Consider the following 23,212-nt stretch of genomic DNA (forward strand, 5'->3'; position numbering starts at 1 on the left):
AACAGCAGTCATTATGAAGGAGATATGGTAAATTTCACATACCTAATTGAAGTTGCATACAAGTTGTGAGATTCTCTTTGACAGTGGCTGCACTGTTTTGGGCCCAACGCTCAAGGTTCTCTGCGAGGGTGGAAGATTGTGGGTAATGTTTAACTAGACGCAAAAGGTACGGCAACAGACACTCTGAGATCACAGATGGCTCTGCAAACACATTTGCTTCATCTGGCTCATAAAGGCTCCGACATCTGACCAACAGGGAAAACAACAATTAGAGAAGAAAACAGATAGATATTAAAGGCAATTTATGCAAAAAACACTTTTATAAGTGGTTTAATCACAGTTGTGTGACAAAAGTATGTGAAACTAACCAGGTTCTAATGGTAAAAATTGTATTGATTTTATTCATTATAATCACACTTCATATAAACAGTCTGCAGAAACAATTTGATTGACATTCTGCCTTTGTATACATGTCATCGGAAAGAGAAAGCCCCGACCATTAGTGACAATCTCTCCCTCATTAGCATAGGACATTAGTCTTGTTTTTTAATCTGCCACTATGCTGACACATAGGCATTTGTAGCTCCGCCCTTCTCTGAAAAGAGCACAATCTCATTTGAATTTAAAGTGACTCACAAAAATGGTACAATTACGATCAAAGCTTAAAAGGGGCAGTTTCAAAGAGCTATAAAACATTATTAGTAAAGTATTTTGAGCTGAAATTTCACATACACACTCTAGAGACATCAGACACTCATTTTACATCTTGTGAAAAGGGACATAATAGGTCCCCTTTAAATGTGAATTGTAGTGTAAAGCAGTGATCCTCAACCACTGGGCCACAGATCGGTACCAGTCAGTGGATCAATTGGTACCGGGCCGCACAAGAAAACATTTTTTATTTCTGTTTTATTTAATATCTGAGTCTGAATGATAATTTATTTTAAAAAATCTTTTCTTTTTGAAAAAAGACCACTTGAGCATGCAAATTTAACAGCAGCAAAGTGAGTAAGAAACAGACGTCTTTGGAAAGTTTCTTTTGCAAAGGGGAACAGGCTCAGTGAAGGACCTACGAACTGCCAAAAGATGGATCCGCAACCATTTGTCAACAAATCAGGTGAATCCACCATGGCTGTGCAAGAAGATCAACTGGTGGAGATCGCAAATGACAGCGGCCTTTTTTAGGGTCTGTTCATATATTGCGTCTTTTCTAGAGTTTGCACAAGTTCGTTGTTCCCAATGGAGGTGCGTGGCTTGCGTGCACAAGTGGCGTGATGCGCTCACGACTTCCAGACCCACCCAGTTGAATGAATTCCTCGAACGCACCGTGAGTCATGTGACAAGAATTGACCAATCAGCTTCCACTTATATTAAATATGCACATTTCAGTAGACTAATTATCTCAGACAAACACAGAACACTGCAGTGCTTTTTAATGTTTTCCATAAATAAATCTTGTATCAGAGTGACAGCAATGTTTTGTCAGCTTGTCATCCTCTGAGAAAAGGGATGATGGTCCCCTAGCAACCTACGAAACACTGCTCCCCCTCCCCTCAACACCCCTGGTCCACAGTCCTGGTGATCAGTCCGCTGTGATAATATATATTCGTTTCCACACATTCAACACTTAGCATAATAACATACAGTAACAGTTTACACAACTAGCAAATGATTGGCTTGAGTGATGATATTTCTGTGTGTGGACTGACGTACTGTTTCTCTTTGGCTTCCTTTAGTACTATATTCAGATCACAATGAGGTAAATGACACAATAAGGCCTCCAAAGCACCACTGATATCCCAGAATTCTTCCAAGAGCAGGTCCAGGAGTGAGCGCAGAGCCTGGTTCGCCTGCATGTGGAAGCACCTCTGGGGAGCTTCAGGCTGTCGGGAACAGCAGAGGAGAGAGGCAAAGATGGCTGCCTTCGCTCTCACATCTGGACTCTCATCCTGAAGCAGGTAGAGGCCTGTGCTGATCAAGCTTCAAAATATAGAATAAAAACTAATTTATACATCAAAAACATCATGGATGTCATCATAGAAAAAAAAATACACCTACAATCAAGACCTGGTCAGTTTTTAGTGTTAAGGGAGATATATGAGCAATTCCAGCATTACGGATGTGACATTTGCAGTAAAACTCCAAACATAAATTCACATAGAAAGTATATGTTATATATATTATATTGAAACATCCGTTTATATTTTCCAAAACAACTCACCAGAGTTATGGAATCAGAAAAATATCAATCGGTAAACTTTTGTACTTTAAATGAGGAATTAAACATGCGTTATGGATGTGACCAAAAAAAGTCTGCAAGTTTACAGTACAGAGTATACTTTGTAGAAATTCTGTGAATTAAACTACACAGGCCAAAAGAAACAACGCAAATCAAAAGGAAAAGAGTTGCTCACAATAGAACAAAATGATTGATTTTATTTTATTTGACCGTTTTGCATTTAAGAGGAAAAAAAAAGTGTCGTTATGGATGTGACATCTTTCTGTTATGGATGTGACAGATGAGAAATTGCCACTTGTGTGACTTTGGTAAATCAAATATAATAGTTTGAAAACATTGACGGACGCATTTTTACAGTCCTGTAAAATATAAGCCTACACTTAATTTTTTTTCATGTCAAGGTTGACAATTGCATGGTATTGCTCATATACAAGTATTTTTTTATATTATGTTTTCATTGCTTAACATATTAGTTTGTAACAAAACTTAACTTGATGTAAAAGATGTTTTCTGATAGCTTGTTTTACTGATTTCATGTGATGGTGATTGGATCACTCAAATGCAAATCAAACACTGATGGTGTTTCTTTAAAAGAAACTTAATCAAATGCAATCTAACCTACTAAAAACCAAATTAATAGCTTAAAACCCTCTTTTCACAACTCAAGCAAATGCACTTTAAAGCCATCAATAGATTAAAACTATAATAATTAACAATTTTGAACTTGTATTGTGCATGTAACGTTATGTCAAACTATACATGTAACTTATTTCAGAATCGCAGGTACATTTCAAGCATTTTCCATTTAGTTTCCTTAAACTTGAATGACATGCAAAAAACTTTACATTGAACTGGATCCATTATTAATGTAAAATAATGTAAAATGTTTAAATGGGTTAGGGAACAATTGATTCAGTTACTAATTGTTGTTACTTATAAACTTTTTAAAACACTAACACCCATACACTCTCACATTCACTACAGACAATTTAGTTTACTTAATTCACCTATACCACGTGTCTTGGACTGTAGTGACAACCAGAGCACCTGGAGGAAACCCACGCAAACATGGGGAGAACACGCAAACTCCATACAGAAATGCCAATTGACCCAGCCGTGGCTCGAACCAGCGACCTTCTTGCTGTGAGGCGACAGTGCTAACAACTGAGCCACCCAGTTTCTTATTACTGTTTTTTTTAATTTATTTATACATATATTTCGGTTTTTCACCTTTAATTGAGCAGTGGAGGTTACAGACAGGAAAGTATTGGGAGCAGAGAGAGGGGAAGGGTCGGCAAAGGACCTCGAACCAGGAATCGAACTCAGGTCGTTGTGAACTCCAAGTTGCTATATGTCGCCGCTTTTAACCACTAGGCTATTGACACCTACATCAAATTACTGTTTTAAAAAGAAATGATAAATTCTCTAAAGTATTACAATAACAGAAATGACAAATATTCAATAGACTATTAATGAATTCTAACCATTTTGTACAAATTAATAAAAAGAATAATGATGTGTGAGAGTTTCCCGCCAGAGGAAGTAATATCACTTCAAGGCACATGCTATTTCTATTAGTGCTTTACAGATTGTCATGCCATGTTATAACTGATGTATCAGAGTTGACCAGAATGTGACGACGGACAAAAAAAGAATGTCAATTAGACTTATTAATTTCCTATTTAAAGCTGAATGTAAGATTTAGCAGGCAGAGACTGTCAAAAACAGGTATAGTGAAAGAAAAAAAAAAATGCTCCTACATAGAAATCCAAACATTAATTTTTGTTTCTGAAAATGAATAGAAGGTTTATCTTGGATGAGCATCTGTAGAATCACCCATATGTTAAATGAGCTGGGAGTTAAATGATTTTATTTCAAGAAGCAGAGGCAATGATTTACTTGACCGGCAGGGGACAAAAATATAAAATGGCAGATATAAACCATGCTTGTTTTGCAAATATGAGTATAGCAAATATAGTATGCTAGCTTGTATTGTGGCTCGACATGCTTGAATTAAGCTGCAAGTTATTGTGCACTGCGACTTGACTCAGACTTGGTGGTGTGAGTCTTATGCTGTAGTTTCTTGTGCATTACATTTACAGTAGTGGGTCCATGAGCAAAAATGAACTAGCTACAGATCAGTTAATGGCCACTGGTGTTGCTAATAATTATAAATAATAATAAATATTGGAAATAAGTACTGGAAATTCCAACTGACTTCATGATCAGATGATCAAATGTGCTTCAACATTAGGCACGTTCAAATCAAGACTGAAAACACATCTGTTTAGCTGTGCCTTTACTGAATAAGCACTGCGCTATGTCCGACAGATCGCACTATTATGTCTTTCTTTTCTTTTTCATTCTTTTGAAACCCATTTAACATATTTTAATCTGTTTTAATCATTTTTAGTCTTTGTTTTTATTACTTGTTTCTTTTATACTTGTTTATGTAAAGAACTTTGAATTACAATTGTGTATGAAATGTGTTATATAAATAAACTGGCCTTGCCTTTCCTAATAACAATGATTTCAGAATTCAACATACAGTCCCTTCAAATGAGGTTCAGAAGCAACAGATATGGAAACCTGAGCCTGCAATGAAACTGCTAAGCTATGTAAACAAGACAGAATCATACAGTAAAACATCACGACAGAATATTTGATCTCTAGAGCTACACTGTTCCAACTCACTGCCCAAACTAATTGAATTTATCAAAGATCAGTTTATTACAGTGTACCTGGTACTGAAGGGTTTTGGTATGTGGCTACTGGTCAGGCTCCTGGTCACCACAGACACACCGCACCGACACAGAGACTGAGCACAGGCTGATCTGAGGGCCTCGGGAGCATCGGGACATCTGTGCTTCTCTAATAACTTACACCAGCGCTGGAGAAAAGACCTGTCCGCACTGAGAGAGAATAGGACATGCAGAGAGTGAGTGGCAGAGCCTGAGAAGCGTCTTTTCTTAGAGACATTAGTAAATCAATACAAAATGGGATGCTCAACTCGTTTCACTTGTATAGCATTTTGTCTAAGGGAACCTAAAGGGAACCTATTATAGAAAAAAACACTTTTATAAGGGGTTTAAGCACAGTTTTGGGGCAACTGTGTATGAACATGCCCTCACCGGCCACTTTTTTGGCCAACTGCTTGTTAACGCAAATTTCTAATCAGCCAATCACATGGCAGCAACTCAATGCATTTAGGCATGGTCAAGACGATATGCTGCAGTTCAAACTGAGCATAAGAATGGGGAAGAAAGGTGATTTAAGTGAATTTAAATGTGGCATGGTTGTTGGTGGCAGACAGGCTGGTCTGAGTATTTCAGAACCTGCTGATCTACTGGGTTTTTCTGAAAAATAAAAAATATCCAGTGAGCGGCAGTTCTGGGGTGCAAATGTCTTGTTGACGCCGGAGAATGGCCATACTGATAGAGCTGATAGAAAGGCAACAGTAAAAATAACCACTTGTTACGACCGAGGTCTGTAGAAGAGCATCTCTCATACGTCGATACCTTGAGGCAGATTGGCTGCAGCAGCAAAAGACCCCAACTGAGGCTCCAATTCACGGCAAACTGAGGCTACAATTCACACAGGCTCACCAAAATTGGACAATAGAAGATTGGAAAAACATTGCCTGGTCTGATGAATCTCAATTTCTGCTGCAACATTCAGATGGTAGGGTCAGAATTTGGCATCAACAACATGAAAGCATGGATCCATCATGTCTTGTATCAACGCTTCAGGCTGGCGAATTTTCTTGGCACATTTTGGGCCCATTAGTACCAATTGAGCATTGTGTCAATGCCACAGCCTACCTGAGTATTGTTGCTGACCCTGTCCCTCCGTTTATGACCACAGTATACCCATCTTCTGATGGCTACTTCCAGCAAGATAACACGCCATATCATAAAGAGCGAATCATCTCACACTGGTTTCTTGAACATGACAATGAGTTCATTGTACTCAAATGGCCTCCACCGTCACCAGATCTCAATCCAATAGAGCACCTTTGAGATGTAGTGAAACGGGAAAGGTGCATCATGGATTTGCAGCTGACAACTCTGCAGCAACTGCGTAATGCTATCATGTCAATATGGACCAAAATCTTTGAGGATTATTTCCAGTACCTTGTTGAATCTATGCCACGAAGGATTAGTTCTGAAGGCAAAAGGGGGCCCAACCCATTACTAGTAAGGTGTACCTATTAAAGTGACCGGTGAGTGTAGTAAGTAAAAATGAATTTATTCTATTTTTATAATCACACTTCATAAAAACAGTCTGCATTGAAGGGGGAAAGTCCTGCCCATTAATGACAATCTCTCTCCATTAGCATAAACAGCCCTGAATGAGAAGCAGGCATCCGTCATTAGAGTTTTAGCACTGTACCTGCTGTACAGTCTTCTTTTGATCTTCACAAATCTTCTTTTGTGTTTAGCAGAAAAAAAACCCATAAAGTTCTGTAACCACTTTGGAATGTGTAAATATTTAATACATTTGTTTTTTTCTGTGTGAACTATCCCTTTAAAAGAAAACACTGATAAGAAAACAAATATAAAGTACATCTAATAACATTAACATGAGGCTTTTACGACGTGTTTTACCTCTGGAAGAGCAGCAGACTGACGGCGCACAGAGCGGTTGAGATCAGCGCAGGTCCTCCTCTGTCTGTCTCCAGATCAGTCAACAGAAGCTCCACACATTCCTGCAGCCCCGTCTGCTCAAACTCTGGAGGACAGAGACTGGATAGGCCAAGACTCTCTTCCTCTGGGGTCAAAACCTCAACTAATGCAGTCAAAAACGCAGCCCTGTATTCCACACTCTGGCTCAACAGCGCCGCCTTCAGGTTGGCCTGTGGGTGATGGACAATGTTTTTTAGGGGCACATTGCAAAATGTCACAACCCCACCCACACTACTGACATTTTCTTTTTTTGTATGAAAGGATTTAACGGCATTATGAGATTGTGATATATTTTATTTCTCATGACATGTAGAGCGGTGTGAGTCTGGAACCTCATTTGAGGGTTTGGCGGAAATCCTGGCCAAGTCCAAAGCCAGCCTGTTTTGAAAGATTACAGAATACAATGACTAACACGCCCCTTCACACAAGAACATGAGGAGGTTAAGAAGATCTATGGCAGTGTATTAAACAGATCTTGATTGTTTTCATTTCCTACTGGTGTATCCAGCTGACATTTAGGAATGGATTACATTACCAGCATATGACAGAAATCAATGCTTTAGCAATAGGTTCATAATACTAAAAGCAATAAAATAAATACCTTTACTTATTTTTCTTAATAAAACACAACCCTTACTAAAACAGATATAATGTCAACATCAAATTGAATTTACAAATAATAAAAAAATTAAATAAATTATATATATATATATATATATATATATATATATATATATATATATATATATATATATATATATATATATATATATATATATATATATATATATATATATATATATATATATATATATATATATATATATATATATATATATATATATATATATATATATATATATGCGTTTCTTTCAGTCAAATGTAACACTTTAAGACCAAATCAAGATTATTGAAAGATCATGTAAAGGGATGTGTTGCTTTAGTCTTCTTTCTCCGATTCGAGAATTTATTTTGTAGAATTTGCTATAAAATGTTTAACAGCTGTTGTGAATTGTATCGCTTTGTAATAAAAAGTTTTGAGATGGATTGTTGGTAATTGGGTGTCAGCCCGACAGGGTAGCTTTACCTGGACATAGGAAAATTAAGACCCGTTTAAAATGATTTAAGAACTACAACACAATATTTCAGTGAATTTAAGACTTTTTAAGGTTTAAAATTGTGTTTTTTGAAATTTAACATTTTGAGACTTTTTAAGACCCCACGGACACCCTGATATACATTTTATTATTATATATTAACATATATAACATATATACCCATTTTATTATATATATAGTAAAATATACATTTTCAGTTATTATCAGTTGTTCTTTTATATATTTAGTAAGTACTGGTGAGAATAAGTGATTATTCTAAATTGTATTTTATTTTAAATGAATAAAAACATGCTGAAAAATGGGTAAAACCTAGTAGTTTGAATGACAGTGGCAACATTTTTTTGACAATGGCTGAAAATTCTGGGGTGTATAATTCTTAAATAGAATCTTTTATTGTCATTAAATGAATCTTGCAATAAATAAGTTAGATGATATTTTTGGTATATAAACTGGTATTACACTAAAATATTTTATTGGATGTCTTTTGTAAAATGTTGTAAACATATAAAATAGATATTAAAACAAACAAACTAACCAACAAACTAAAAAACAGACTGTTCAATAAACAGTCCGAGCACAAATTACCTGAACAGACAGTATAACCAGTAATATTGATAAGTATTATTACAACATCAAATTACATTCATCTCTACAGTATCTGATTTTTGATATAATTTAGTTTAGTTTCAAATGATTCTTAATAAATGATTTGGTAGATGGAATTGCACTATAAACGGATTCATTCACACATAATAAAAATGCTCTATATATTATCCCAGATGTATTACGGTGTCTTAATACTAAAGTGTCATTCTATAATAATCACAAAAAAATCAGGTGACTATTTACAGAAGCTTTCCATTAGTAAAACTAACCTTGAGTTCTCTCTCAATAACCTGCTGTAGGTCTGTTCCTCTCCAGCCACGCCCATCTATCACAGACTTGACCAATGAGAGCTGCACAACTGAACTGCCATTGGCCAGACACCTCCACGCCTGACACGCCCACTCAGGATCCCCACACAGGAAATTCACTGTGCTTTGGTGGAATGAAGCAGAGCCAACCTAAAAAAAAACACATCTCATTTAATACCAACTTACTGTGTAAGTGACAAGCCATATTTACAGTATATTGAGTATTAATGGGCAAGTTCCCCCCAAAATTTTAAGTCTGTTAATAATTGCTCACCCTCCCATTGTTTCAATCACCTGAGACCTTTGTTTATCGTCAGAGCACAAATGACGATATTTCCACAAATGAAGAAATCTGAGAGCTCTCTCATCCTCTATATACATATCCCGAGACATTCAAAGTGGAGCAAAAACATTGTCAAAACATTCCATGTGACTTCAGCGGGTTCAACTACAATCACACAAAGCTCCAAGAACACTTTTGTGTGCCAAACAACTGTAAAAAGACGCACTTTTACTATGTGGAACACAACACCTGCGTGTTGTGCTGCTGACTCTAATGGCAACACATCGTTCTGCCTGTAGTAAACGCATACTGTGGGGAACTGATGCAGCAAAACAAAACCGGCGAACAAATACGCTTGTACAGATTTTGGGCACACAATGGTGTTCATAGAACAATGTGTTGGTTTCTTTGAAAGTCTCGAGATCATTGCTGCCTATAGAGGGTCAGAGAGCTCCAGGATTTCATTTAAAATATCTTACATTGTGTTCTGAAGGTGAACAAAGGTCTCAGGGGTTTGGAATTGATGAGGGCGAGTAATTAATAACACAACTAACCCTTTGATACCTGATATATAAACATTTGGGGGTGATTTAATCCTTTATATTTTCTCAAGATTTTCTCTAATCCTTTATATTTTTCACAAGTGGACCACAGTGAGTGCAGGTGTAAATAGCATCAAAAACCTATTGATTGTGGTTGCATTTGACCAAAACCCATAGATTATGCTAGCTGCCCTCCACATTCTTTTCCATTCAATTTCTTTCCTCATTAATCACAGGCTCCAAATCAAATCAGTCTGTTATTCAGCAGTGTCACATTGAGCGCTCCTGCAAAAGTGATGAAATAAGAGGAAAAAAGAACCCAAGCAGTCACAAGAATTGTATCTGACCATGTTAATTGCAGGTGGAAACACTAATGACCACTTATGATTGGATCAGTGAAAACACATGTTAATAGCGGGTAAAAGAAGCACCTCTAGTAGGTCTGGAGTCCTTTGAATCTCCTGAAGCAGCTGAGAGGAAAGCTGGCTGAGGAAAGCAGAGGAGCAGTGGCCTCGTATCAGCCTCACTATATCAACATATGCCTGCCGGACCAGTGGGCACTGTTGCTTTGAAGATGCCAACCACAGTCTTGACTCAAACACATCCACAACCGCACTGAGAGATAACAAACTGCTGAATAAAAACACTCCAGTTACAATGTGATCATCATTGATAATGAATGCTGTTGCTCATACTGGAAATGGCAACATAGCAAAAAAAAAAAAAAATTAGCTTATCAGTATTGTCAATTATTTCAATTTCAAATTAACTTTCAATTTTGAATTAACTTTCACTTTAATATATTTGTAGTACAGTTGGTGAAGCAGAAAAACTACTGACAAAAAAAGTGTTTAAATGGGGTTTCCTTCATCTTACACGCTTGATCTGAGAACCCGGGTCAGTACAGCTCGTATCTGCAGGAGTTTTCCATGCAGTCTGTTGTGGCAGCTCACAACGTCTGGTGATTCCGGCAGATCCTCCACTAACTGCATGACGGTTGCCAGATATTCACTGGGTGGTATCATAGCAACTAAGGCTCTTGATGACATCACTCGTACGCCATAGACCGGGCTGGCAGAGAGGAGGAAAAGCGGAGGCAGGAATTCTGAAAGAGCACTGACGAAACACAAAGACGCATCAAATCTGACAAATCATTTCAAATTATACATTACTAAATATAACAAATAAGTTTACATTAAAAAAAAAGAACTTATTATAACATGTTATAGAATTTTAATTTAATATAAGTTTCATTTATATTAGACTGATAAAAAAAAATGACAAGTGGCGACACGGTGGCCCAGTAGGTAGTGCTGTCGCCTCACAGCAAGAAGGTCGCTGGTTTGAGCCTCGGCTGGGTTAGTAGGCGTTTCTGTGTGGAGTTTGCATGTTCTCCCCGTGTTCACGTGGGTTTCCTCCGGGTGCTCCGGTTTCCCCCACAGTCCAAAGACATGCAGTTCTGGTGAATTGTTTAAGCTAAAATTGTCCGTAGTGTTTGTGTGTGAATGAGAGTGTATGAGTGTTTCCCAGTGATAGGTTGCAGGTGGAAGAGCATCCGCTGCGTAAAACATTTGCTGGATAAGTTGGCGGTTCATTCCCCTGTGGCGACCCCAGACTAATAAAGGGACTAAATGAATGAATGAAAAAAACAAGTTGATAACATTTTACTTGAAGGGGTGTTCATAAGACTGTCATGAAACCTTTATAATGACACATGATGTCATGAATGTGAATGAGATTTTATGCATGCTTATGACAACTGTTATTAAGTGTCATTTGCTTAGTTATGTCATTTTATATGCAAAGATGACAGTCTTCATCTTTGTCATCACAACGTGACTTTATTAAGACAACATAATATTGTCATAAATCAGTCATAAACATGACTGTCATGAGGCATTATAACTGTGCATGAATATTTTCCTGATCACCTTTTCTGTGGAACAAACTGTATTTGTCGTCAAAAGTGTCATTTCTCTAACAGCGTCATTAATATTTAATGATATTTTAATAACAAATTTAGCTTGTACTACTGTAGTTGAGGTAAAAAATAAATAGATTAATGATGCCGTTAAAAGATTAATGACATATTCATAATGGCTTCATGAAAATCATGTTTATGACAGATTTATGACAAGTATAGTCGTCTTGGTAATATGAAGTTGTCATGACAATAAGGTTGTTATATATTTGCTTATGCCAAGTCGTAATAACGGGCGTCAAGATAGCGTAGTGGGTAGCACGATCACCCCATAGCCAGAAGGTCGCTGGTTTGAGCCCCAGCTGGGTCAGTTAGCATTTGTGTGTGGAGTTTGCATGTTTTCCCCGTGTTGGCGTGGGTTTCCCCCACAGTACAAAGACATGCGGTAGAGGTAAACTGAATAAGCTAAATTGGCCATAGTGTATGTGTGAGAATGCAATAATGTATAGGTGTTTCCCAGTGTTGGGTTGTGGCTGGAAATGCATCCACTGCATAAAACATATGCTGGATAAGTTGGTGGTTCATTCTGCTTTGGCAACCCCTGATTAATAAAGGGACTAAGCTGAAAAGAAAATGAATGAATGAATGAATGAATGAACATAATAACAATGTCTTCTTTGCATATGAAATGTCATAACTGAGTGAATTACACTTAATGACAGTTGCTATAAGCATGCATTAAATCTCATTCACATTCATAACATGTCATGATTGCAAAGATTTAATGTCAGTCGTATAACTAGTATGAAGTTAATAATATAATTGTTATACAAACTACTGTATTATGCACAATTTCAGGTATTCAAAATCAAATATTTATTAAAAGTAAATAAATATTAATTAGTACCGTGTTTGTTCCTCAGCACCAGGCTGTAACTTGGAAAGCAGAGTGAGCACAGGGTAGAGGGCCGGATGTAGAAGGAGCGTGGCATCATGGAGGTCATTAGCTGCAGTTTCCAGCGCCCCCTGGAGGAAGCACTGTAGGGCTGGATAGAGGTTAAAAAAGGAAGCAGCAGACATGCCAGAATGACTGGAACCTTCACCAGCCGGCTGTTGACCCAACATCCTTGTGCAGAGAGAGCCTGAGAATAGTATGACAGATGTAAACATAAAGCTTTGCTCCAAATTTACAAGGTCTCGACTTAATTCTTGATCGTTTTGCAGTTTCTGCTAATATTACAATAATAACAACATCTACAGCAACGCATACACACAATACACCACAGATTCAGTGGTTGCGTAACAACATAAAAAGGGCAGCGCACTTCTTCTTGTCAACAACAAAAAAAAGCAGTGCGGTGCACCTCGTGTTCGTGGAGAACAGAAAAGCACGCTTTGTGTGATCGGCCCCTTTTGAATCTGTGCGTGGATTCCAGCTGTGTGTGAAAAACTTCTGGCAGAAATATGAAATGGGATACAGTGTGAGAGACAGAGAGATCACTGTTTGTAATGAGTGAAATACATAGAAGAAAGGATTAAATACTGATATGGAGATAACAGGTTTTATAAAAGTATTTATAAAGTAAACCCACTGTCTTCAGAAATGTATATTTCTGAATAATGTATATTAACAATTACGATTATTTTTCTGCTGTTCTATAAGCACCTAAAAATAAATACTACTTAAATTTAAGCAGCATTAAGCAAAGCTAAAGTCTAATAGTTGTGTTTTTACTTTATATTTTGTAATAAAATAAAATAATTAAAAAGGGTATTGAATTGGCCAATGGGGTATATGCTGAAGTATGCTAAAAGTACTTTTAATTTGCCAGTAACCTGGGTTAGGCGCTTCCGGTGAACTGTATGCCACTGCAAAAATCGGTGCATTCAAGGTCTGTTTTCTTTAAAAATCAGCGATCTCCACCGGCTGAGTGATATCTGATATAAAGTGGGTCTGAGATTTTACAAGAAGCACTGCATTAAATTACATTTTCCCCGCCATGTCTTTATAATATGAGCATTTATTTTGCCCCAGTATATTCAATGGAGCTTCTGCGCTAGCCTGCCCATTCTGATGGGTGCGTGCGAGTAAACGGCTTTTTGTCTCGTTTTACGCTTACAACTAAATGAATGCCAAAGTCTATTTAACTGATTGTATTTTAATTACATTACAACATCCATGCTGTAAAAGGAACTGTATAAAATGGAAAAAACTCTCAATAACAGGTCACCATAAGTTTATCAGTATGGGAACAACACTAGCTCGGCATATACCCTATTTGTTTGTAAAATAACTTGCAATCGAAATTAACCATGAAAAAAAAATCTGATCAGTGCATCGATAAAAATGAGTATGAGCGGATCATACTGTAGAGCTGCAGGGCTGCGTTCCTCATGGCCCAGCATGCCGAGCGGAGTAAGGTAAGCGACAGAACAGCCATTGCAGAGGTGAACTGAAGAACAGCTACACCCAGACTGGAGCCCTTCACCAGTGCCTGAAGAGTGTGAACAGCACACACCTATCACAAAATGACAAACATATCTGTTAGAGACACTACCACTTTCATATTTAATAAAATTTAAAGGTGTATTTAATATGTAGATTGCTGATGTGCCTGTGGTAAGTCGAGAGTTTGGTCCCAGTCTGAGGGCAGAGGAGCTTTGGCTGTGTCCAGTAGGGTGTTTATGGTGTGGGCCAACAAAGGGCGAGATTTGCTGGAGTCTTCAGCAGCTAAGACACCCAAAATCAGCATGGGTAAACCAGCGGCACGTCGTGTAACCGATGTACTGCGGGGAGACTGGAGAACAGAAAGGCCCTGGGGGACAAGAGAGAGCACTCTTCTGTGTGTGCACTGGGATGGATCAGATGTTCTATTTCAATTCTATACATGTTCAAGATTCATTGTGATATCGATAATATTAATAATAAAATAAAGTAAATGCATAAAGCAATGCTTCAATGATTGAAAAATTTTGGTCTTGATAAAATAAATTAAAATGTAAAACAATAAACGCAGAAAGCAATGCTTTGATATTCATTCTAATATAAACAAATGCTTGACAAAACTCACGTCAATTCACTTCAATAATAAAATAAAATAAATAAAGCAATGCTTTGATGATTTAAAGTTTTTGGTCTAAATAAAATAAAATAAATCCCAGAAAACCTTAAAATAGGACACTGGCCCTTCGAGGAACGAGTTTGGTATAGACTTTCACAAAAATTAACTAAAAAACTAAAATAAAAATATGAATAGCTATTTAACTAATGAACATTTGGCATGCAATACTTAATTTATTTATTTATTTTTATTTTTTTTATGCCCAATTCCAATTCTACCCCTTAGCCCTTCCCCTACACCTCGTTTTGCGTGTTCACATGAGGGGGAATCAGCGTCCCTATTCTTTTTAGCTTGAAGTTGTAGGGCTAGATAGCCCTTGAAATACCACACTATAAACCAAGGGGTACGAAAATTAGAATAGAATACATCAGCTACAATGGCAACATGACTGCACACGCAAGTCAGGAGATGCTCAGATTAGTATTTTTTGGCATTATTAAGAATTTTTACAAGCAAGCAAGCAAATGTTTTAATACACTCATAATGATGTTTGTGTTTTACCGTCATGCTTTTAAAAACAAAACAAAACAAAAAAAACCCGTTAAATTTTGCAATCCATAATAGGGCAATCCATAATATAATCCATAATAATAACTCCAGTATAGTAGTCCCATAACATGCTTACACATCTGACACTCGATGACACGTGAATATCCAGTCAGAAAAATCTAGTGGCTGGAAATGACCTTTTTACAGTGTCTGGTATAATGTTAATGCTGTTTTCTTGTGTTTGCATAGATAAATATGGCCACGGTGTAAACGCACAATACAGTTACGATCTTATAACGATCCACATTATATTATTTTGATAACATGGTATTGCTTCATTCAGTGATTTCCTGAAGATAAATACCAAAAAAGAACAACTGTGACGAGCTTGTGACGACATATGATGACGTGTGCGGGTGTTGTAGTGCTGTCCAATTTCTTAGGGGTAAATTTCCTTGCCCTTCACACTCTGTTTCAAGAGCCAACGGGAAGGGCTATAAACAGAATTGGGATTGGGCCTTTATCTACCTCTTATAAAATAACAAAAAGTACAAAAGGTATTGATATTGCTATCAAAGTCTCTTGAATCCCTGGTTAAGTAAAATAACCTCACCCTCACCTGTTGTAGCATAAGTGAAGGGATCTGCCGGATGTCTGGATCAGAGCTGCTCAACAGAGCCCTGCAGAACTTGGTGAAGCCCACACAGCAGCCCTCCACTGCCCCCTGATGGAGGAAGAGAAACACAAACAAACACACAAGTTGAAAAAAAGAGCTTTGGGACGTCACCATGAAATGCACAAATCTGATTTATTTCAGCATGAACTGTGCTCACCCAGTGTCTACATTTCAGAATGATGTCTTTAAAGACTTTGGAAGCCGTCCTGAGCTCCTCCACATCCAGTCTCAGCTCCTCACAGTGAAGTGATTGGATTCTCTCCACCAGAGAGCCCAGAAAAGTACCAATTTCCTTCAAGGAAAGTAGAAACTCATGGATATCTTAGTTATTCATAATAATGCTGATGATCACAAGGCTCAAAAAGAGAGCATTCAAAAAGCATCAAATCTTAGAGATAATTCAGACAATACTATGAAACAAACAAAAAAGGTTATTTGGAAAACTGAAATATCTAAAATGCCAAGATGTATCTAAGATGCACCAGACAGCTTTGGATGGAAAATGTAGCTAGAGGTTTGCAATATTAATAAATTGTTATGACACTGTAACTGTCGGTTAAACAAAATTACCACAGTGTAATATTATTGAGTATGTCAATCTGTTTGTAAAAACTTATATTGACAGGCTGAAAGCAATCTATGGGTGACAAAACCTAAAACAAATGCTGTTAAAACAACTCCATAATTCAAAATATAGTGGCAAATGAGCCTTGTCAAATTTTTACTAATATTATTATATATCGTTTGATAAAGATCAGTAGCCTTGTCTTGATACTTGTAGCCACCTAGTGTTTAATATCATATATATTTATCTAAGGCCTAAACAAGCAAATTAGGAGAGGCAGTTTTAACATGAACTGACACGACATCTGACGTACAGATGCCACTGAGTGTAGTGACACTTCCGGTGGCACGTCCGGTTTTCACTGTCATGTGTCATTCGGTAGTGGCATGTGTAGTGTCATGTGTCACTCAGAGTGTTGCGCGAAGCTTAATGACTATATCAACACGCGCAAAACCATATTTAATCATTACGCAACTTTTAATCTGATTTATTGCATCACAAGTTAGTTTATCTGCTGGACTACTCCACAATGTTTTCATTTAAAAGCATTTATTTTACGTATTCGTAGTCATACTTCCGTAATATTTAGTCATTTGACAGTACATGTCAGTCAAATTTATTGTGGCATGCTTGTGTAACGGAGAGGTTACACTTATCTGTTGTGCCGTATATTTCTGCATCGTAACGGTTCCTTTGTTGGCTACAATATGGACTTCTCTATGTTTGTTAATTCATTAATTTATTTTATCATTTAACTTATTTTCATTTTAAGGTATTTTAAATAATATGCTTTATAAAGTCATAATAAAATGCATGTTGTTAATGCATAACATATATGCATGTAAGATAATAGGTGTCATTTGCTTAATCATTTTTAAATATTAAAGCAAGGAGAAACTTAATGAAGATTAATGAGCTTATAACGTGGATATACTGACACCTACTGGCACATGTCACAAGATCACTGACATCAGTGGCATGTGTCATTGACATTAGTGACATTTAGGCCTACTGATATTAGTGGCATGCGTCACTGACATTAGTGACATTTAGGCCTACTGACATTAGTGGCATGTGTTACTGACATTACTGGCATGTGTCACTGACGCAATAAATCAGATTAAAAGTCGTGTAATGATTATGGTTTTTGCAATTGTTTTAGAACTTTCAATGCTGTGGCCTATGGGAGAAATGACTGGGAATAATAAATGGCAGAAAATAGTTAAACTACTTACTCTACAAACAAGTGTGTTCATGACTATACAGACAAAATAGAATAATGTAATAAGAAAATATCAGTTTGCAACATCAAGCAGCAAAATGGGCTGTTTTTAATGTCTAAAAATGAATAGAAGTGAATGAGAGCGGAAGTCTTGAGCCAAAAAGATTCAAATGGCTGCGGTCGCTCATATGCGGAGAATTAGGTGAATACCATAGAGGTCAAAATAAAATAAAGTAAAATAAAATAAAGCTTTGATAATTAAAAGTTTTTGGTCTGCTATAGTGCAAATCAATATAACTGAGCAAAGTATGATTTAATCAAACATAATTCAGCACACACAAGGGGATATTTTCTCTGATTGACCACTTAAACCTAAAATGAGTTTGACACACCTGATATAAATGGTTTATGAGCTTTACCTTCAAGGAGACCCAGCAGCAGGTCAGAACCAGACTGTGTTCCTCAGACAGCAGCACATTCTCCTCACCATCCCAATCAAGCCCCACCTCGACTCCACCCTGACCAATCAGAGAGCTGATCGCATTCCCCATGTCACAGAACGAAGGAGGAACATCTGTGACAAAAAGAAACATGCCTTTTATTATTAAATCTCTTTAGGCCTATTTTTAATCACTAAATGGATCTCGGTTTTAGTGTACCTTTCTCCTCAGTGTCCTGGTTGCCATAAAGCACACCTAGCAGAAGCAGAGTGAGCTTTTCTAATAAAAACACAAGCTCTCCTGCAACACTGTGGGTTATTGACTCCAGTAAGACCCCTGGCACCTCCAACAGACCCCTCTGCAGAGCACTTACAATGCCTGAAGACATTAAATACACTCGATTTATGGATTAGTCTTATTCCAGCATACATTTATAGAAGTATTAGGTGTGAAACTTTTGCTTAGAGGTGATCAGATTTTATTTACATGAAGCCTGATTAGCTGGCTAGCCAGTTATGTTTTAGTTTAGTTGCACCAATTCTGGGATTTAGGTACCATGAAAGTAGTCTCAGCCTCAGACATCATGGCAAGCACCACCCACAGACCTTTGGCTAAATGTCTGATGCATTTGGCACACTTTTCCGAAAACGCATTAGCAGGTCTTCCAGTCATCTTCTGATTTGTTTATATATACTGGATTTCTGCAATTCGAATGTGCAGCAATCTTAATCATTCTGCTGTAAACAAGTCTGAGATGATAAAAAAGCTGTGATGTTTATATTGATAAAAGAGCTCATTAATAAATGTATAACTTTGAGAGATATTAATGAATGAGCGATTTACTGCCTGCACACTGTCTGTTATTGTGAGGATCTCTTTATGACGATGAGCATTTATCAATTTGACTTAAAAGCTAGATTATTAAAAGTATGCAATATTCACTGCATAAATGCTTCAATTCATGATGTCCACAAACACGCAGGTATGCTTTTATTCTCGTTTTTTATTGGCAGTGAAAACCAGTGTTGGGGTAATGCATTACAAGTAACACGAGTTATGTAATAATATAACTTTTCTGAGAAACGAGTAAAGTAACACATTATTTAAAAATTAAGTATTAATATCGGAGTTACTTTTTTAAAAATATAACTCAAATTACTTTTTAGATTAATTAATTATTTTATTTTTTTTATATATTATTTGCTGAATTAAATATAGTGTAATCATGTTGAATCACACTCAATGAGAGAATGACCTCCCTGCAGGAACAGACAGAAACAAGATGGCAGAGCCTTACATTTCTGTGACGGAAGTATTCTCATTATTTTGAACACATGGAAGAAAAGTTGATTGTCTCAATGGACAGTGATTTTACTCAACTAATAAGACAAAAAAACAAAAATAGCAAACACATTGCTTTCAACTTTCGTTAATCTGTATTTATGGTATGTATAGCATGCATGAGAACTTCAGGAGGTAACATTATTCACATTAAATTAGATTTAAAACACCCTGCAAGTTCTGAATGAGATCAAGCCTCAGTCAGGTATGAAAAGGCAACTCCAAAAGTAACTTAAAAGTAACGTAACGCATCACTTTCCATAAAAAGTAACTTAGTAGCGCAACTAGTTACTTTTTTGGGGAGTAGCTTAATATTGCAATGCATTAATTTCAAAAGTAAATTTCCCCAGCACTGGTGAAAACCTTCAGATATTCTGTCATTTTGGTCATAAAGATAAGAGAAAGACATCGTTCAAAACAGTATTTGTTTTTTCTGGATACTCACAAATACAACAAAACCTTGCTTTCATAAAACAAAAACGTTCACTCAGTCATCTGTCATCTCAGTCTGCCTAGTCTGTAGAAAAGCATCACCAAAATAATGAACGAATCTCAGAATAAGTCTGTATACATGTCCTGCCAATTTCCTGTATGTTTTGCTGAGAGAACATTTAGAATACTGATGCATCAAACCTTTAAAGACGTTTGTGAATGAATGATGTGAAGTGGACCGATATTCTAAAAATAATTCTATGCCCACAAACATGGCGTGGCACAAAATGAAACATGATTGGTTGGTTAATCTGTCAGTCATTCAACATAGTGGTTGGGCCTTGACCATTCAAAACAGCCAAAGCTCCCAGAACTTCAGCCGCCGGTCTGAGGTCTCGCTACGCAAGACTACCATGAAGGTAGTTCAGCTGCTCCATAGTACCATGGCAATAAAGAATAATTAAAGTGGAGCTCATGTTACCTAAAACCCAAGATTGGTGCAAACTAAACTAAAACTTCACTGGCTAGCCAGCTAATCCAGCTTCTCTATGCTGGTTTTGTTTGCTCTTACCATGTACAGGTGTTGTGCGAGCCGCAAGCAACATGTCACTCCTGGCAGTGAGATAATGCTGCTCCAATTTGGACAGAAGAAATGTAATCAGCTTCACTGACTGCTTCTCCCCCTGGTTAAATACTCCATCTGCCCTATAATGCAAAATTAAACAAAGTCAAAGTCAAAACTAACATAAATGTACTGCATTTAAAAAAGATATTCAAATTAGTTTTAAATCAAATACAGTAATTTTATTTAACAATATCACCGTTCTTACTGTATTTTTGATCAAATGGATGCAGTCTTGATGAGAATAAAATGCTTTTAAAAGACATGATTAAAAGAAAAAAACAAACAAACGTGAATTGTAGCTCACTTCTGCAGCAGTAGTTTGACCATCAGTGCCCCCATCTGAGCCTCCTGCACCCGTGGGCTCTGCAGAAGCTGATCTGCTCGGCTGAACACCACACATGTGACATCATCGGGGAGAGATGAGGGGAAAAATCGGAAAAGCAGCTCTGCAGACAACTCACGAATCTACAGCACAGAAATCATAAATCAGACAACTTCATCATAATAGAATTGATACTTTATTCTTACTATACAAGTATATTCAAATACAAGAAATCCTTTCAGTGTAATTACTCCAGGGCAATGGTTTCAACTGTTCAAAAGTTTGGATTCTGTTTGTGAAGAAAGATTATTTTGCTTTTCATTTGTTTGATGATAAAAATAGTAATGTTGTGAAAGAAATTTACAATTTTACATTTTTGTTTTTATGTCAATATATTTGAGAAAAAAAGCAAATTATTCTTGATGTTAAAGCTGCATTTTTAAAACCACCATTGTTGGAGTCTTTAGAGTCACATGATCCATCAAAAATCATTCTAATATGCTGACTTGCTGCTTTAATGGTCTTTTGTTAATATTTGTGGTAAAACTGTTTGTATTATTTATATTAATTGTTTTTTTTATAATATTTATAATACTGATGTTTCATATTTTTGTAGAAACAGTGCTATTTTACAATTTATTTAAGAAACAGAACATTTGTTTTTTTAACTGTGTTTTTATTAAAGTTTTTATAAACAGTATACAAATAACATTTAATTAGAATGTTTACAAATCACACAAAAAAGAAACAAATAGACAGAAAATAATAATTGATAGAAATTGTAATAATAGATAAATAATAGTAACAGATTAAAAAAAAAAAAGGGGGGGGGGGGGGGTAGATAAATAAATAAATAAACTCCACTATAAAGGCAATAACTATGACAAAGACAAAGCCCCTGACAGCCTTTCAAAGATCAAGTAAGTATGTTTCGATTAATGCCCAGGTCTGTTGAAAAAGGTCTGATTTCAACTGCAAATCTGCAATCATTTTCTCAAATATTTCTATCTGTTTCAGCCTCTGTGTCCATTCTGTCAAAGTAGGTCGGAGGGTCTTCATCCAGTTGACTGTAATTATATTCCTAGCTGTTATTAATAATATATGTAGTGCAAATAGGTAAGATTTACTCAACTGATTCAATTCAATTCCCTTTATTTGATCAGGGGTTGATCAGAGGGGAAGCCATCAAGCAAAAAAATAATAAAAAATACTGGGTGCATTGGTATGTCGTATCCTAAAACTTTACTAAACTCCCTTTTAACCTCCTGTCAATACACTTGTATTTTGGAACGTTCCCAAAATATGTGGACATAGTCCCACACTTCTCCACAATCTCTCCAGCATTGTGATAATTGTATAGAACTATTGAATTTGGCGACCACTAGTGGAACTCTGAAGAACCTCAACTTCATCTTCCAGTCACACTCCTTCCATATTTTACTGCTTATACCCTTATGACAACTTGTGCGTATTTGTTCCTACATTTCATCCTCTATTATAGTGTTTAACTCTAATTCACAATTTCTTTTGATATAATAAGAGTCATCAGATTCATCCTGCATTAATTTTCTATATAAATGGGCTACATTATGTTCAGTAGGCAGACCATGTTCAATAATATCTATAAAATATTTTTCTATGTTTGTTGGAGATCTTTTCATTATATACCATTGTTTATGATTTGTGATATAGTGTTGCAGTTGTAAATATCTAGAGAAATCATTCGATTTCAATGTAAATCTGTTAGACAATTGAGAAAAGGATAATAAGGTCTCCCCATCAAAAAGTTGATTAATTATCTTTAATCCATCCTTTTCCCATCTGCTGAAGACACTATCTATTATACAAGGAATACGGTCAACCAATTTTTTTGTGTGTTTAATTCATATATTTGTTTTTTTCACTTGCTTTTGTGCCAGCAAATCCAAGAATGGCAGGACTTTCAGAGACACTCCAGGAAGTGAATTCTGTTCAATACTAACCCAGCCTGCTTCCTTAACAACACCAAGCCAAGCTGTGATAGCCCTCAACTGAACAGCCCAATAATAGTACCTAAAATTGGGAAGGTTCAGCCCCCCCTTATCTTTATTTGACATTAGTATTTTAGGTCTTATTCTTGGTCTTTTATTTTGCCAAATGAATTTTGTAATCAATTTTTCTAATTTATTAAATGCTGAGACCGGGATCCAAACAGGAAGGGATTGAAATAGAAAGAGGAGTCTTGGCAGTATGTTCATTTTCGCTGTTTCTATAGTACAAACATAGAGAGAGGTAGT

At 36.5% G+C, this 23,212-nt stretch overlaps 1 protein-coding gene across 1 annotated transcript in view; it reads right to left on the reverse strand.

Annotated features, from left to right (window-relative positions):
• The window catches only part of si:ch211-225b11.4 (thyroid adenoma-associated protein homolog), a 37,748-nt gene that overhangs the window by 1,540 nt on the left and 12,996 nt on the right, over positions 1-23,212 (reverse strand). Inside the window, exons 15-30 of the mRNA XM_056457550.1 lie at positions 20,919-21,079; positions 20,561-20,694; positions 18,436-18,594; positions 18,196-18,350; positions 16,147-16,281; positions 15,933-16,037; positions 14,318-14,518; positions 14,071-14,221; positions 12,610-12,844; positions 10,658-10,897; positions 10,213-10,414; positions 8,918-9,106; positions 6,847-7,094; positions 4,981-5,151; positions 1,714-1,980; positions 43-245 (exon numbers count right to left, since the gene is read on the reverse strand). Of these exons, the coding sequence (XP_056313525.1) occupies positions 43-245; positions 1,714-1,980; positions 4,981-5,151; positions 6,847-7,094; positions 8,918-9,106; positions 10,213-10,414; positions 10,658-10,897; positions 12,610-12,844; positions 14,071-14,221; positions 14,318-14,518; positions 15,933-16,037; positions 16,147-16,281; positions 18,196-18,350; positions 18,436-18,594; positions 20,561-20,694; positions 20,919-21,079 (2,956 nt within the window). The remainder of the gene's footprint in view (positions 1-42; positions 246-1,713; positions 1,981-4,980; positions 5,152-6,846; positions 7,095-8,917; positions 9,107-10,212; positions 10,415-10,657; positions 10,898-12,609; positions 12,845-14,070; positions 14,222-14,317; positions 14,519-15,932; positions 16,038-16,146; positions 16,282-18,195; positions 18,351-18,435; positions 18,595-20,560; positions 20,695-20,918; positions 21,080-23,212) is intronic.

The sequence above is a fragment of the Danio aesculapii genome, chromosome 5 (genome assembly GCF_903798145.1).
Source record: "Danio aesculapii chromosome 5, fDanAes4.1, whole genome shotgun sequence".
Taxonomy (NCBI): domain Eukaryota; kingdom Metazoa; phylum Chordata; class Actinopteri; order Cypriniformes; family Danionidae; genus Danio; species Danio aesculapii.